The sequence below is a fragment of the Saccopteryx leptura genome, chromosome X, assembly GCF_036850995.1.
Source record: "Saccopteryx leptura isolate mSacLep1 chromosome X, mSacLep1_pri_phased_curated, whole genome shotgun sequence".
NCBI classification, from domain to species: domain Eukaryota; kingdom Metazoa; phylum Chordata; class Mammalia; order Chiroptera; family Emballonuridae; genus Saccopteryx; species Saccopteryx leptura.
This window is the reverse complement of record NC_089516.1, coordinates 97,064,633-97,082,479: the sequence shown is the minus strand read 5'-3', so window position 1 is coordinate 97,082,479 and position 17,847 is coordinate 97,064,633. Positions and strand designations below refer to the sequence as shown.

Here is a 17,847-nt window from a genome sequence, read left to right as displayed (position 1 = left end):
CTGCAACATTATTCACAGTAGACAACTCGTGGAAGTAACCTAAGTGTCCATGAGGGATGAATGGATAAAGAACTTGTGAGATGTGTATTATTCAGCCATAAAAAAAGAAAAAATCTTATCATTTCCATGGACCTTGAAGAATCTTTACTAAGTTAAATAAATCAGACAGAGAAAGACAAATACTGTATGATCTCATTTAAATTATTGGGAATCTAAACAAAACAAAACTCACCAAACTCATAGAAAAAGAGATCATATTTATGGTTACCAGAGGTGAGGGGTGGGAGAAGGGGACTCGAAGAAAAGTGGTCAGAAGGTACAAACTTTCAGTTGTAAGGTAAATACTACAGATGTAATGTACAGCATGATTATAGTAAAACTGCTGAGTTTTTATAACACATAAGATTTTTTTCTTTCTTTTTTTATTATATCTATATGAGATGAATATTAATGAAACCTATTGTGATAATCATTTCACAATATATGTAAATCAAATCATCACGCTGCATACCTTAAACTCATATAGTGAGACATGTAAATTATTTTTCAATAAAACTGGATTTTTTTTTTTTTTTTTTTTTTTTAGCGAGAGAGAAAGGGGGAGGACAGACAGCAACAGACAGACAAGAAAGGAGAGAGATGAGAAGCATCAACTCATAATTGTGGCACCTTAGTTGTTCATTGATTGCTTCTCATATGTGCCTTGATTGGGGGGCTCCAGCCAATCCAATGACCCTTGCTCAAGCTAGCAAACTTGGGATCAAGCCAGCGACTTTGGGCTTCAAGCCAGCGACCATGGGATCATATCTATGATCCCACGCTCAAGCTGGTGACACCACACTCAATCTGATGAGCCCTCACTCAAGCTGGGGACCTCAGGGTTTCGAACCTGGGTCCTCAGCCTCCCAGGCCGACTTTCTATCCACTGCACCAGCGCCTGGTTAGGCAAAACTGGAATTTTTTTTTTTTGTATTTTTCCAAAGCTGGAAATGGGGAGGCAGTCAGACAGACTCCCGCATGCGCCCGACCGGGATCCACCCGGCACGCCCACCAGGGGGCGATGCTCTGCCCCTCCAGGGCCTCGCTCTGTCGCGACCAGAGCCACTCTAGCGCCTGGGGCAGAGGCCAAGGAGCCATCCCCAGCGCCCGGGCCATCTTTGCTCCAATGGAGCCTCAGCTGCGGGAGGGGAAGAGAGAGACAGAGAGGAAGGAGAGGGGGAGAGGTGGAGAAGCAGATGGGCGCTTCTCCTGTGTGCCCTGGCCGGGAATCGAACCCGGGACTTCCGCACACCAGGCCAACGCTCTACCACTGAGCCAACCGGCTAGGGCTGGAATTTTTTAAATCAGTGTAATTTTCTAATATTCTTCACAAAAGAATATGTAAGAATGGCCCATTGCAAATTAGATGCTGAATGTCATTAGTTGTCATTGAAATAAAATTAAAACTACACTTTGAAATACTACTATACACCCCCTAAAATGGCCAAAATTAAAAAGACAAAATTTAAGAATGCTAAGTGCTGGCAAGAATGTGTAGCAATTGGAGCTCTAATCTATTGCTGATGGAAATGCAAAACAATAGAGTGATTTGGTGAACCATGTCATCCCAATAAATAAAAATAAATTTCAAAAACTGTTTGCAAATTCCTTATGAGGTGAAAAATAAATTTATATGTCCCATCGATACCATTCCTGGGTATTTATCCTAGAGCAGTGGTCGGCAAACCCCAGCTCATGAGCCACATGCAGCTCTTTGGCCCCTTGAGTGTGGCTCTTCCACAAAACACCACATGCGGGCGCTACCTCGATAAGGAATGTACCTACCTATATAGTGTAAGTTTAAAAACTTTGGCTCTCAAAAGAAATTTCAATTGTTGTACTGTTGATATTTGGCTCTGTTGACTAATGAGTTTGCCGACCACTGTCCTAGAGAAATGAAAACACATTCACAAAAAGATTTGTACACAAATGTTCTTAGAAACATTATTCATAATAGCCAAACCTGGATACAACTCAAATGACAGTGACCAGGTAAATAGACATACAAATTGTGGTATATTCATAGTAATGAAATACTAAAAAGAATAAATTTCTGATGTGGGCAACGGCATGGAATAATCTTAGACATTATGCTGAACAAAAAATGACAGACATAAAAGAGAATTTACTATGTGACTCAATTTATATGAAACTCTATCAAATAAAGATAAACTAAATATACGACAGAAAGCAGATCAAGGGTTGCCTGGGCCCAGGGCTAGGGGAAATTGACTTGACTGGGAAAAAGAAATTTTTAGGGTGGTGAAATGTTTCTTTCTTTTTTTTTCCTTTTATTAAGCGAGAGGAGGCAGGCAGAGACAGAATCCCGCATGCGTCTGGACCAGGATTCACCTGGCAAGCCCTCTATGGGGTGATGCTCTGCCCAACTGGCAACTGAGCTATTTTTAGCCACAGAACCATCTTCAGTGCCTGGGGCCAACTGGCTGGAACTGATCAAGCCATGGCTGTGGGAGAAGAGAAAGAAGGGGGAGGGAGAGGGGACGGGGAGGGGTGCAAGAGCTGATGGGTGCTTCTCCTGTGTGCCCTGACCAGGAATCAAACCCTGGACATTCACAGGCTAGGCCAACACTCTCCACTGATCCAACTGGCCAGGACAAAAGTTCTCTATACTTGGATGGTGGTGTGGTTGGTTACAATGGTGTATAAATTGATGGAACTCATCAAAATCAAAACTTTAACTCAGTGTACTAATTTGTATGTAAATTATACCTCAGTAGTTTAAAAAAAACTCAGGGATATGCAAATTAAAACCACAACAAGATACCTTCATCCATGCAGCAGGATGGCTAAGATGAAAAAGGCAGATCATTCCAAGTGTTGGTGAGGATGCAGAGCTACCAGAATTGTGAATTATGATTGAGGTGTGTTAACTGGCACAGCCACATGAAATACTGTTTGGTGTCCATGATTTCTGCCTCTTGCTATTCATGCCAATGTGTAATCCTCTTCCCTTGACAATGATAGGGATCTGTGACTTGCCCTTTAATCAACAGAATATGGCAAAGGAGATGAGAAAGTCACCACTGTGAGCTTAGATAAGGCACTGTCTTGTTACCAGAATTGCTCTAGAGACTCCTTGCTGGATTGATGAGGTGGCCATTTGGGGGCAACCCACACGGCAAAGAAATTTGGGCAGCCTGAAGAACCTGAGGGCCGCTGTTAGAAGCCGAGTGAAGCCAGGAACTGAGGGTGGCCTCCAGCTGACTACTAGCAAAAAGTCTGGGCCCTTCAGATCACAACCATAAGGAAATAAATTCTGCCAGCAGCCTGAGTAAGCCTGGAATGGATTCATCTCCAGCCTGGAGATGGATTCATCAACCAGCTTGGCTCACACCTTGGTTGTACTTTTGTGAGATCCTAAGCTAAGGGTCCAGCTAAGCTGGGCCCAGAGACTTAGCCATTGAAATGGTAAAATAGTAAATGTGTGTGTGGTCATTTGTTATACAGCAATAGAAAATAAAGTGTCCAATGTCCATTCCAGCCTCATAGTGTGCCTTCCTGTATTACAGAAGCTAAAAAGCTAAAGGCTGTTTCCCAGATTCCCTTGTAACATAGGCCAGTCAGATGCACAATCGGGAGACTTCAATAACAGAAGGGAGGTGGAGGCTATGCTTCCACCATTTTTTTTGTTATTTTATTGTGTTTACATAGATTTAAGTGTTCCACTGAATGCATCCCCCCTCCCCTGTGTTCCCCTCAACATCCCCCTTGTCCCCCTCCCCCAACGCTCTCACCCCTTCGGTTCAGGATTAGCTTTTCTGCTCTCTATAACTCTGTGTTATGTATATATAATTTCACCAATCTCTTTCCCTTCTCTGATCCCATCCTCTCATCCCCTTTCCCTCTGTCCGCTTTCCCTTTGATCCAGCCTCTGTCTCTATTCCGTTCCTCAGTTCACATTGTTCCTTAGATTCCTCAAATGAGTGAGATCATATGATACTTTTCTTTCTCTGCCTGGCTTATTTCACTTAACATAATAGTCTCCAGGTCCATCCATGTTGTTGCAAAAGGTAAGATTTCCTTCTTTTTCATGGCCCCATAGTATTCCATTGTGTATATGTACCACAGCTTTTTAATCCACTCGTCCACTGATGGACACTTGGGCTGTTTCCAGATCTTGGCTATTGTAAACACTGCTGCCATAAATATGGGGGTGCATTTCTTCTTTTGAACTGCCTTTTGACCCAGCCATCCCACTTTTAGGAATATATTCTAAGAACACCAAATCACTGATTCAAAAGAAGAAATGCTTCTGCCATTTCTGCTGATAAACATTGTCGTGAAGATGTTTGGTTTCCTACTGCAATTTAGTTACTAGCTTGAGGGTACTGAGCAGCATCTATCTATTTACTTGGTATAAATCAAAGCAGGTGCAGCCCGATTCTGGAAGTAGCAGCTGTAGTGCTGGCTTTTCATCATGACAGAAGGAAGTAGCCATTTCCTAGTCATAGAATTAGCAACTTCCTTGGTGGCCTGGTTCTATGGTGGAGCTTTGGAAGTTGTTCTTGAAGCTCAACTTAGAGTCAGTTCCCTTGATAATTCTGTAAACCACTTAATATCTGGTAATAAATATTTTCCTATCTAATTAGAGTGAATTCTACTCTCTGAAACTGAACCTTAACTAATATAGGAAGTCCTCAAGTGATAACTGAGTTAAGTGTAAATAAAAATACTGTACATTGTAACAAGTAACATGACATCTTTAAGAAAACCATTTTTCATGTTTATTATAATAGATTTATATTTATTTTATAAAGACAAGTAAAGCCACTTGTAACATTTAATTTAATATATAAGGTATAATTCGTCAGTTCAGTTTGACATAGCTACATAAGATTTTTAATATTAAGAACAACCCATTTGGTCAACAAGGTAGCAACTATAAAACTATGTATTTAGCTTATTTCTCCTATAGACTCAGAAAATAAACGTTTGTCTTTTTTAACTTGCACATATAGTCTTTTTGCAATTCAAAAATTTCTTTAAGTATTCCATTTTAATTAATCTAGGCTACAATACAATACTAAGATAATCTTTAATATTCTGACTTTAAAATATCAAATATTAATAGCATATACTCTTAAGAAAGTATCTTTTAAAAAATACAATTGACAAAATATTCAACAAAATCTGTGCAATAGTGCCTTTGTATGTAAGCATAGAGCCTTGTGTCTTTCTAGAGTTACTTAAGTCTAATTTATCAATCACTGCACAAAAGCAAATGTGTGGTTACCAAGAAACTACTAACTAAACTCTAAAATGTGGACATGTTTCAGCACATCATTTCTGAGAAAAGGCATAGATGCTATTTACCAAGCATCTTTTTAATTGGTAATTACCTTGAAAAGGCAAGGTTGACTAAATCGTTTGAAAGACAGTACTAGTAAGTGTTTGGCCAAGTACAATTTATGAAATTTTCAAAGGGTCTACTTAAAAATTCTTGAGTCTTTGTGAAAATAATATATTCTATGCTGACAAAGCCCTCTGTGTTAGGCCCTGTTCACAGTAGATTCTAGTCACAGGCCGACTATAACAATTTCTTTCAGAAAGGGAGACTTTTGGGTCACTCTAAAGGATGTCTATCCTTTCACTGTTTCATATCTGAAAAGTCAAAGAACTTAAAACCAAAGTCTTTTTTGAAAAAAGAAGCTCAATGGATGAGTTCTCCCCATAATTCTGAAGTCAACTGATTACTAAATTGCTCCTATAAGAAGTATAGTTTGCTTATTTTTTTCTTTAAAGAGCTAATGAAGCCCATCATTTCTACATTGACTTTCATTGCAATGACTGATATCTAAGCAGCATAAAGTGCAGTATATAGCAATTATATATCTAAATCAGATAGTCAAAACTTTTTACATACCAACAATTCTATACATTACCTTAACAATCATTACAGACACAAGTATACTTTATGAGCTTCCCAGACTAATAGAATAATTCAGTCTATCTAACATAATTTAAAACAGGACTAGTGAAAATCCAAAAGCTAAAGCTTGAACCAAAAAAGTCACAAGCTATTCTGAGACAACTGCCACAAACAGCAGTGTTCAAAAGAATTTCAAGTAACTTCTCAGTTTAACGAGAAATCTATACAGTTAATTGAATTGTTTCTTAATCCTTCTGAAAAGGCTGGCTTTATCCAGCTTCAATCTAAATCCAATATTGTTTTTCCTTAGATTAGCCCACAGTTTTGAGTTCTTGATTTGTTTTTAATCAGTAATAGAATTAGAAGTGTGAGTCAGCAGCTTACGAACCACTCAGGTAGGGAGAATTCAGAAGCTACTAAAAAAATTACTATTAGATGACCGAATGAGGTTAATATTAATTCAGTTGGATAACTCGAAAATGAACCTCCCAAATGGTAATCTTATAGATAATTAAGGCTATAAAAATAAAAGCCTGGTTTTCTAAAGCATTCTAAGAGGACTGTGGCAATTTGGAAAATAGCATTTATCAGTATGACATATCATCATCGTTAATACTCAAACATAACACCACATTTTCAAAATTATCAGTAATTCATATGTAAATAGCAGCACAAGCTAAGAATTTCATTACCAAAAGTGATATGTTGGTGCCCTCTAGTGGTATCATTTAGCATACTCCTATGATATTTCATATTTTGTAAAGGTGGAGGAATTAAAATGTACAAATTGGTAAATTACAAAACAGTCACTGGGATGTACAGTACAGCACAGGGAATGTAGTCAATAATGTGGTAATAACTGCGTACGGTGCCAGGTGGGCACTGGAAATATCAGGGGGAACACTTTGTAAAGTATATGATTGTCTAACCACTATATTGCACACCTGAAATAATACAACATTGAATGTAAACTTTAATTGAAAAATAAAAATTTTTAAAAGTGCATTTGTATTGGAGAATATCAAAATTAGAGATTACCACAAAGGAATGGTTCATTGTGCTTCCAAATATCTTTTTTAAACCTTCAAATACATTGGTAATATGATATATCCCTGTTTTCTACTCCCAGGAATCACGCTGACAACTATAGGGATTTTAGTAAACTTGCCTCATAAGCAATTACTGCTAAAAGATTATATCTTGTTTCTAGAACTTAAGTGAGACGTTTTTGCATTTTCAAGTTTGGCTTTTACATCTATGGGTTTCTCAAAAAACCTCACCACTGCTGGTTCATTCAACAAAGATGCAAGGATCTGTTCAAATGCAAATGACCACTGATGTTCTTCCCTGAGCAAAGAGGGATCTTTCTCCAAGGAGCTCTCCGTTTTCCCTTCACTGGGTCCTCCAGAAGCACAAACTGTACCAGAGAACCCTTTGGCTGATGATGTAGGGCTATGAAGTGTCCTTCCAACTTCTTCCATTTTGAGCAAAAGGCTGGTTACGACAGCTATGGCTCGATATAATGACTCTTCTTCAGGGTCCCCATGAAATAAGTTATAAAGGGTCTTTGAAAACTGAATAAATTGTGGCTAGAAGACACAAGTTAGAAATACATTTGATATTAGACTTAGTAAATACAAAGAGAATTTAGAAGAGTCACCTATTTAGAATTTGTACCATATAATCTTCACCACAAAAGTTACAAGAGCTGATGATTAATCCCCAAATAAAGCTCTGTTCTAGAAAGATGAATATCAACAATAGAATAAAATCACATTTAAGTTATCTTATTTGTTGCCCAATAGCAGCATTATATACAATAATTTTTGGACATTCCTTCAATGTTACCTGGTGCTTCTAATTAAGCAGTTTCATATTTCCCTATGTGTATATCATTCATTCATTAATCAATCTTTTTTTTATTATTAAGTGAGAAGCAGGGAGGCAGAGACAGACTCCTGCATGCACCCTAATGGGATCCACGTGGCATACCCTACCGGATGGGCAATGCTCTGCTCATCTGGGACCACTGCTCCATTGCTTAGCAACCGAGCTATTTTCCCCTGAGGCCATGGCTGCAGGGGGGAGGGGAGAGAGGAGATAGAGGGAGAGAGGAGAGAGAGGGAGAGAGGAGAGAGAGGGAGAGAGAGAGAGAGAGAGAGAGAGAGAGAGAGGAAGTGGGGGGAGAAGGAGGATGAGGAGGGGTGGAGAAGCGCCCATCTGTGTGCCCTGACCGAGAATCACACCTGGGACTTCCACACACTGGGTTGATGCTCTACCACTGAGCCAACTGGCCAGGGCCTCATTAATCAATCTTAATAAAAGGATTTGGGACCTATCTCCTAGCACAAGGTAATTCCAAGGAACCCATTTGGACATGCTTCTCTGCCAAGGTGGAGCCCAAGTGGAGAAGTCAATTGATTTGTTTACTAATTTTCCCTGGATAATCCACAGACATTCCTAGAAAGTATCTGTCAATTAAGAAAACAGAGTCCAATATAAGAGTCTCTTAAATCAATCCTACCAGAAAAGTTTATCTGTAAATAAAAAGAAAATACAAGGATATACCTACTCCATAAAATATACATTATATTAAACTTTTAAGTTTCATTTCTCCTTTTTCCTTAGTCTATAGTACTGTTTACTTATAAAAAATCCTCTCAATTCATTTTTTTAAAAAGTACTTATTGAACTATCAAATTACCTAGTCCATTGAGAAATACTAAGCTATTTGATAGTTCTCATTTTGGTAGGTTACAGAAATCCTAAGTATCTATATTAACAAATTTTAACTTAAAAAATATAATAACATTTACTGACTGAATACTGTGTAAGAAAGAGATGGATTTACAGGTTCAATCAAATACAAGATGATTGGGAACCAGGATGTGACTTATTTTAGTAATTTCTTATTCATAGTGCCAAGCATTGGGTAAGTCTTTTAGTAGTCACTAAAAATGTTTACTGAACAGATAAAAATTTCTAATAAAGCTGGAAGTAGAGAACACTGACATTTATGTTACACATTATCCATCTTACCCATAGGTACACATGTCAGAGCACAGGAGTTACACTGAAACACTAGATGCATTTAAGTGTTAAAAAAATTGCATTCCATTCTTCTGTGCTCATATGAAACTTAGAGCTAATACACAAATTACTTAACTATTTTTGTAACAGCATGTGAGCTATTTTGAGTCGGATACACTCACATTCATAAAAATATAAACAAACACCTAGAATTTTCTTCTTTGAAAGTACTATACCTGTTTCATTCTTGGTAAATCCTTAATGTTTTCTTCTTTTTTGAAAAGCTCATCTTGCCATTGACTTAGATATGCTTGAATATCAACTTTTTCTTTGCCTGAATGAGAATAAAACCATTTAGAATGAACAGCCCACTATATTTCCCCAGATCTCAAAAAAGTAAATATTACTGAAAGATATTTCACTGAGTTCTAAGAGTCTACCTATTTTTAATCCAGGAAATGATCTGAATTTACTTTTAATTTTGCCTGCTGGCTCTCAGGATACTTTTTCATTTCCATTAAACTAAAACTTTTACTTTGGGAAGGTTGGGGATTAGGGAAGCTATAAAACAAGATTAAGAAGGATGCATTTTAGATTAAATAGTACACCCTGACTTGATAATGTAAATCTCATGTAGACATTTTCATGCATACTAAGTTTAAAACAGCTTCTATGTAATGTTCCTAATATGCGAAATTAAGTGGTCTACAGTGGTTCTTTCTGAAAACTTCAAAATACAACTTATTCATTCATTCCTTTAAAGAGTTTAATTAAGATGATGTCACCTGACCAGGAGGTGGCGCAGTGGATAGAGCATTGGACTGGGATGTGGAGGACCCAGGTTCGAGACCCCGAGGTCGCCAGCTTGAGCGTGGGCTCATCTGGTTTGAGCAAAGCTCACCAGCTTGGACCCAAGGTCTCTGGCTCGAGCAAGGAGTTACTCGGTCTGCTGTGGCCCCCCGGTCAAGGCACATATGAGAAAGCAATCAATGAACAACTAAGGTGTCACAACGAAAAACTGATGATTGATGCTTCTCATCTCTCTCTGTTTCTGTCTGTCTGTCCCTATCTACCCCTCTGATTCTCTCTGTCTCTGTAAAAAACAAAACCAAAAAAAAAAGATGATGTTAATGTGACTTTATTAATAATTATATAAGATCCCTTAGAAAATTAGGTGGCTGTACTGAACAACCTGGAGAAGTTGTCAGAGATGAACAGATCTTCAGCAATTAATTATGTTTTAACTAATTACTAATTAGTTACTCAAAAACAAAAAAAAAATGATGGACTTTTGGAGAGCAATTTGACAGTCTCTATCAAAATATTAAACGTGCACAGTATTTGTGAAATAGCATTCTCATAACAGCATTTTCCTACCCCAAATAAATGTGTAAAAGTATGCTAAAATAAAGGTATAAAATGTTTGTTGCAGCAAGAGTTTGCAATATAAATCATTAGAAACAACATAAATACCCATCAGTATTGGGCTAGTTATTAAAATAAATTATGGTATGAAGAACCACGAAAGCGACGAAGTAGGTGGAAGTGACATTAACATCCTCCCAAGTCCAAACTGCATTACAACTAAACGTAAGTCTAATAAGCAATGATTTACAAAAGCCACACCGAGACTGGTAGAGGTGCAAAAAGGGCTGGCCCCTCTCCTTTGTGCTGTGGCTGAGAATGCAGAGGGATATCTCAGCTACAAAGGTTCCTCCTTGGATGGATGGGGTCTCAATCCCATGATGGATACCCTAGACCAGAGCACCAGAGCCAGGAACAGACACCCATATAGCAACTGGTTGTAAAAATCAGTGGGGATTCTGTCCACTAGGGAGAGATGAGAGTCTGCCAGCAACTCAGGTGCCCTCTTAAAGGGGCAATGCATAAAATCTTGTTTGCAGTGACTCACCCTGGGTTCCGGGGAAGGGAGGGCAGAGCAGATTAGAGTCGTGTAAAAAGAGACTGGCATTTGTGGCTCTGGGGGGAGGGCTAAAAGGACAGCCAGAGTCCCTGTGCTGAGTCCCTCCCCCACACTGCAGATGTCGTATTTCTTGGGTGCAGCATTCTCCTTCTTATGCCATCAGCTGTGGAAAATGCAATAACCTCACCCTCTGGATTCACTGTCACTCTACCCGGTGTAGCTCATGCCTTGAGTAATAAGCTGCCTGATCCCGAGATGCAGAAGTCCAGGTGGACTCAGGTTGTGCTGGAGACTGAGTTGTATGGTTCTAAGGCAGAGGCCATTCCCACCATCTTCCCAACAGCTTGACTGGCGCCACACTTTTCTCATAGGAGATCCACTAGCCCAGGGGTCGGGAACCTTTTTGGCTGAGAGAGCCATGACTGCCACATATTTTAAAATGTAATTCTGTGAGAGCCATACAACAACCCATGTACATTACACACTATCCATTAAAAATTTGGTGTTTTCCCGGAGGACAGCTGTGATTGGCTCCAGCCACCTGCAACCGTGAACATGAGCAGTAGGAAATGAATGGATTGTAATACATGAGAATGTTTTATATTTTTAACATTATTATTATTATTTTAACGTTATTATTTTTTTTATTAAAGATTTGTCTGCGAGCCCGATGCAGCCATGAAAAGAGCCACATCTGGCTCGCGAGCCATAGGTTCCTGACCCCTGCACTAGCCCCACCTTTCCAACTCTCCGGTAGCACTACCCTATGAAACTCAGGCTCTCCAAAAGGTCAGGGCAGAATCCAGGGCAGATTGAGTTGTGTGGATCTAGCGAGGGGGCCATTTTTTCATCATATACATGTCCGTTGCAGAACCCTCCCTTCACAGCGCCAAAACTCAGTCTGCTTAGACCTAATAAAGTAGGCTGGCCTCCCCCTGATAATTCCAAGACCCCACTCTACCACAAATGTCTACAAGCTCCTGGCAGGTGCTAGTTGGCCTTGATGTATCCTGGGACTTTTGCTGAGTGACCTCAGCTGGTGACTCAATGAGAACCTGCTTCATGCAACTAGCACACCATTGTACCTCTGAAGGCTCTTTCAGTGATTGACCCTAACAAGCAGTCGGCAAGCAGAGGTGAAACTGGGGTGTCTTGGGCCTTTTGCCTACCTGCCCCTGACCGTAGTACTGGTGGAAGCCCAATCTGGTGTACAGCTTGGCCCCTCTCACACACACTCAGGCCTAGTAGAGGCAGAAACAAGCTATAGATAGCTTTGTACCTTAAAACAGGTAGGCTAGGGTTGGTCACTGGCAATGCCTGACCATGACATGAACCAGAGGCCCTCAGAACAGGCCCTAGAGCCAATACATCCTGTGGTGGAATTCAGACCAAATCAGAGCACAATTCAATTACCGTTAAGATTGGCATACCCAAAGGGAGATCTTGGCAGGCACCAGATACTACTGGGTTGAATTCTACTTTGTGGGGTCAGCTACCTACAGGAGCTCATACTCTGTGGTCAAGGTTAATCCTCATAGTCAGCCAGTGAGAGGGTCAACCCAACTCACAGGTGGACTGACAGCAATCAAGACTCAACTACAACAGGAGGGTTCACATAACCCACACAAGAAACATTCCTGGAGTACTTAGCTCAAGTGATCAGGGAGACAGTGCCACTTAGCCCCCACAAGACACCTTACTTCATAAGGACACCACACCAAGACTGGGAAACATAACAGATCTACCTAATACATAGAAGCAATTACAGAGGGGCATCCAAAATGGGGAAGCAAAGAAATGGCCCAAATGAAAAGAACAGGAGTAATTCCAGAAAAAGAACTAAATGAAATGGAGGCGAGCAATCTACCATTATAAAAAAAATGGCTATAAAGATGCTGAATGAACTTACTAAAAAATAGATAAACTCGAGGGAACTAAAAAAACCAACATAAAAAAGAACATAAATACCATAAAAAGAACCATCCAGAAATGTGGAATAAATTGTCTGAAATGGAGAATATACAAGAAGGCATCTACAACAGGTTAGTCCCTGGTCAGCAAACTGTGGCTTGCAAGCCACATGCGGCTCTTTGGCCCCTTGAGTGTGGCTCTTCCACAAAATACCATGTGCGGATGCTACCCCAGTAAGGAATGTACCTACCTATATAGTTTAAGTTTAAAAAATTTGGCTCTCAAAAGAAATTTCAATCGTTGTACTGTTGATATTTGACTCTATTGACTAATGAGTTTGCTGACCACTGGGTTAGATGAAGCAGAGAATAAAATCAGTGATTTGAAAGACAACGTAGCAGAAGACAATTAGAGCAGCAGAAAAAATAAGATAAAACAAAATAAACTAAATAGGATAGTTTAAGAAACTTCTGGGACATGAAGCATGAGAACATCTGCATCATAGGGGTAACTACCAGAAGGAAAAAAAATAGAGGAACGGATTAAGAATTTATGTGAAGAAATAATGACAGAAAACTTCCTTAATCAGGTAGAGGAAAAGGACACATGAGCCCAGGAAGTGTGGAGAGTCCCAAACAGAATGAACCCAAAGAGAGCCAGACCAGGACATTTTATAATTAAAATGTCAAAAAATTAACGACAAAGAAAGAATATTAAAAACATCAAGAGAAAAGAAGTCAAGTATCTAACAAGGGAGCTCCTGTAAGTCTATCCACTGATTTCTCAAAAGAAACATTTCAGGCCAGAAGAAACTGGCACAATATATTCAAAGTTTTGAAAAGCAAGGACCTACAACCAAGTTTACTCTACTCAGCAAAGGTGTTATTTAAAATTGAAGGAGAAATAGCAAGCTTTCCAGACAAGGAAAAAGTAAAGGAGTTCATTACCAACAAACCAACATTATAAGAAATATTAAAAAAACTTATATATTAAAAAGACAGTTAAAAAAGAGGAATATAGTTATAAAGAATAAAATGGCAATAAATATGTAACTATCAACAATCAACTTTAAATGTAAATAGGTTAACACTCCAATCAAAAGACATAGGATAGGTGGATGGACAAGAAAACAAGACCCATATACATGCTGTCTACAAGAGACCCACCTCAGAATGAAAGACACACACACACACACACACACACACACACACACACACTTAAGGGATGGAAAAAATATTTTATGCTAATGGAAATAAATAAAAGCTGTGGTAACAATATACTTATATCAGACAAATCAGACTTTAAAACAATGGCTAGAGACAAATAAGGGCACTACATAAAGATAAAGGAAACAATACAAGTGGATATCACCCTTGTAAACATTTATGCACCCATCAAAAGGAGTGCCTAAATATATAAAGCAAATCTTGATGGCCATAAAGGGAGAGAGTCACAGTAATACAATTATCATAGGGAATTTTAACACCCCATTGACGTCAAAGGAGAGATCTTTCAGAGAGAAAATCAAGAAAACAGTGGCCTTAAATGACACACTAGACCAAATATTTTTATTGATATTTGCAGAGCATTTCACCCTAAAGCAGCAGAATATACACTCTTTTCAAGAGCATGTGAACCATTTCCAAGGGTAGACCACATGTTAAGGCCACAAAACAAGTCTCAATAAATTTAAGAGAATGAAATCATATCAAGCATCTTCTCTGAACACAATGGCGTGAAACTAGAAATCAATCACAAGAAAAAACTGAAAAACATGCAAACACATGGAGGCTAAATAACATGTTACTAAATAATGAGTGGGTTAACAATAAGATCTAGGAAGAAATCAAAAGCTACCCTGAGACACACGAAAATGAAAATAAAATGATACAAAATCTGAGACACGGCAAAAGCAGTCTTTTAAGGGGGAAATTCATACCATTCCAGGCCCACCTCAGGAAACAAGAAAAATTTCAAATAAACAATTTAATCTTACACCTAAGGGAACTAGAAAAAAACAGTAACAAAAACTAAAGCAAGTAGAAGGGAGAAAATAAAAAAAATCAGATAGGAAATAAATGATAAAGAGTGAGTCTAAAACAACATACAAAAGATTAAAACAAAAAACAAAAAACAAGATCTGGTTCTTTGAAGAGATAAACAAGATTAATAAACCTTAAACCAGACCCATTAAGAGAAGACGAAACAAATAAAATCAGAAATGAAAGGTAAGTAAAAACTGACACCACAGAAATACAAAGAATTATAAGAAAATATTACAAATTAAAAAAAATCTCCTAGAAACATACAATCTTCTAAAACTGAATCAAGAAGAAACAGAAAATATGAATAAACTGTTTACAACTCATGAAATCAAAGTAGTAATGAAAAAACTGTAAACAAAAGTCCTGCACTGAATGGCTTCCAAAATATTTAATAGGAGGGAAGAATTCTAAGCTCCTTTCTACTAGGCCAGCACTTCCCTAATTTCAAACCAGATAAAGACATTACAAAGAGAAAATTATAGACCAATATCCCTGACGAACATAGATGCTAAAATCGTTGACAAATCATTAGCAAACCAGATCCAGCAAGACATTAAAGATCACACACCATAATCAAGTGGCATTTATTCTAGAGATGCAAGGTTGGTACAATATTCGCAAATCAATAAATGTGATACATCACATAAACAAAATGAAGGATAAAAATTGCATGATCGTATCAATAGATGCAGAAAGCACTTGATAAAATCCAGATGGGAGTGTGGCTATGTGAGGTAGGCCTTTGCACAGCAGATCCTCTAAGGTGGTTGTGTTTAACCCACACAGCTGATCAGCCTGGGGGTAAATCCCTCCCACCGACATAACAAGAGCAATCAAGGCCCAATTACAAGAGAGCAATTAAGGCCCAATTACGAGAGCAATCAAGGCCCAATTACAAGAGAAAGGTGCACACAGCCCACAGCTGCAGGAGGGCACGTGGAGCACCCAGAGAGGCTGCACCACTAGGCCCTTTAGGGTACCTACTTTACAAGGACACACTACCAAGACTAGGAGATATATCCGCTCTACCTAACACATAGAATCAAACGCAGGCAGGCAACAGAAAATGTGGAGACAAACATGTCTCAAATGAAAGATCAGAACAAACGTCCAGAAAAAGAACTAAATTAAATGGATATAAGCACTCTACCAGATGTAGAGTTCAAAATACTGGTTATAATGATGCTCACTGTTCTTACTGAGAACTTCAACAAAGACCCAGAAATATAAAAATGGAGACAGAAACCATAAAAAAAGAAGTAACTGGAAATGAGGAATACACTAACTGAAATAAAGAATACATTACAGGGCATTGCCCTGGCCAGACAGCTCATTGGGTCAGAACATCATCCCGAAGCACAGAGGCTGCTGGTTCGATCCTCAGTCAGGGCACATACAGGAACTGACTGATGTTCCTGTCTCTCTCTCTTTCTCTCCCTTCCTCTCTTTAAAATCAATAAAATAAACATTATAAAAAAGAATACATTACAGGGCATTAACAGTACAGCAGATGAAGCAGAGGATAAAATCAGTCATTTAGAAGAGAAGAAAGCTGAAAACAGCCAATCAAAACAGAAAATAGAAAAATAATACAAAATAATGAAGATTGTTTAAGGAGCCTCTGGGACTACAGGCATACCAACATTCATATCACGGGGGTGCAGGAAGGAGAAGACAAAAAGCAAAAAATTGAAAACCTATTTGAAAAAACAATGATACAGCCTTTCTGCTTGGCTCAGTGGTAGAGCGTTGGCCTGGTGTGTGGATGTCCTGGGTTTGATTCCCAGTCAGGGCACACAGGAGAAGCGACCATCTGCTTCTCCACCCTTCCTCCTCTCACTTCTCTATCTCCCTCTTCCCCTCCCGCAGCTAAGGCTCAACTGGAATAAGCTGGCCGCAGGTGCAGATAGCTCCATGGCCTCTGCCTCAGGTGCTAGAATGGCTCTGATTGCAGTGGAGCAATGCTCCAGATGGGCAGAGCATCGCCCTCTAGTGTGAATGCTGGGTGGATCCTGGTTGGGATGCATGTGGGAGTCTGTCTCTCTGCCCCCTTTCCTCTCACTGAATAAAAAAGAAAAAAAATGATGATAGAAAACTTTCCTAACCTGGTGAAGGAAATAAGACATACAAGCCCAGGAAGTGCAGAGTCCCAAACAACAGGAACCCAAAGAGCCCCTACCAAGACATATCATAATAAAAATGCCAAAGCTTAAAGACAAAGAGAGAATCTTAAAACCATCATGAGAAAGTCAGTCACCAACAAGGGAGCTCCCATAAGACTGTCAGCTGATTTCTCAACAGAAACTTTGCAGGTCAGAAAGGAGTTACACGAAATAGTCAAAGTGATAAAAAGCAGTAAACTACAACCAATACTAGTCCACTCAGCAAGGTGTCACTTAAAACTGAACGAAAGGTAAAGGTTTTCCCAGACAAAGCAAAGCTAAAGGAGTTCATCATCACCAAGCCGGTATTATGAAAAGCGTTAAGGGGTCTTCTTTAAAACGAAGAAGAAAAAAAAGATAAAAATATGAATAATAAAATGTCAATAAATATATCTATATATCAACCATTTCTTTAAATGCAAGTGGATTAAATGCTTCAATCTGAAAACATATGGTGGCTCAATAAATAACAAAATTAGACCCTTCTATATACTGTTCATAAGAGACTCACTTCAGGTAGAAAGACACAGAGACTGAAAGTAAAGGGATGGAAAAAGATATTTCATTAAAATGGAATCAACCAAACAAAAAAAATCTGGGGTAGTGAGTGATACTTATACCAGATAAAATGAACCTTAAAACAAAAGCTATCATGAGAGACAATAAAGGACCCAGCAGTAACACTTTTGGGTAATTATCCAAATAAACCCAAAACACTAAATTGACATAGACATATGCATCCCTATGTTCACTGCAGCAGTATGTATAATAGCTAAGATATGGAAGCAACCTAACTGTCCATCAGTAGATGAATGACTAAAGAAGTGGTGCATATATACAATGGAA

The 17,847-nt window shown here is 38.8% G+C and overlaps 1 protein-coding gene across 2 annotated transcripts in view; it reads right to left on the bottom strand.

Moving 5' to 3' along the window:
• Positions 1-4,785: 4,785 nt before the first annotated feature.
• TBC1D8B (TBC1 domain family member 8B) overlaps positions 4,786-17,847 on the bottom strand; it is a 67,920-nt gene continuing 54,858 nt past the window's right edge. For both annotated transcript variants that reach the window (XM_066356645.1, XM_066356646.1), the window contains exons 20-21: positions 9,196-9,293; positions 4,786-7,518 (exon numbers count right to left, since the gene is read on the bottom strand). In XM_066356645.1, coding sequence (XP_066212742.1) covers positions 7,123-7,518; positions 9,196-9,293 — 494 coding nt within the window. In that variant the 3' untranslated portion in view covers positions 4,786-7,122. The remainder of the gene's footprint in view (positions 7,519-9,195; positions 9,294-17,847) is intronic.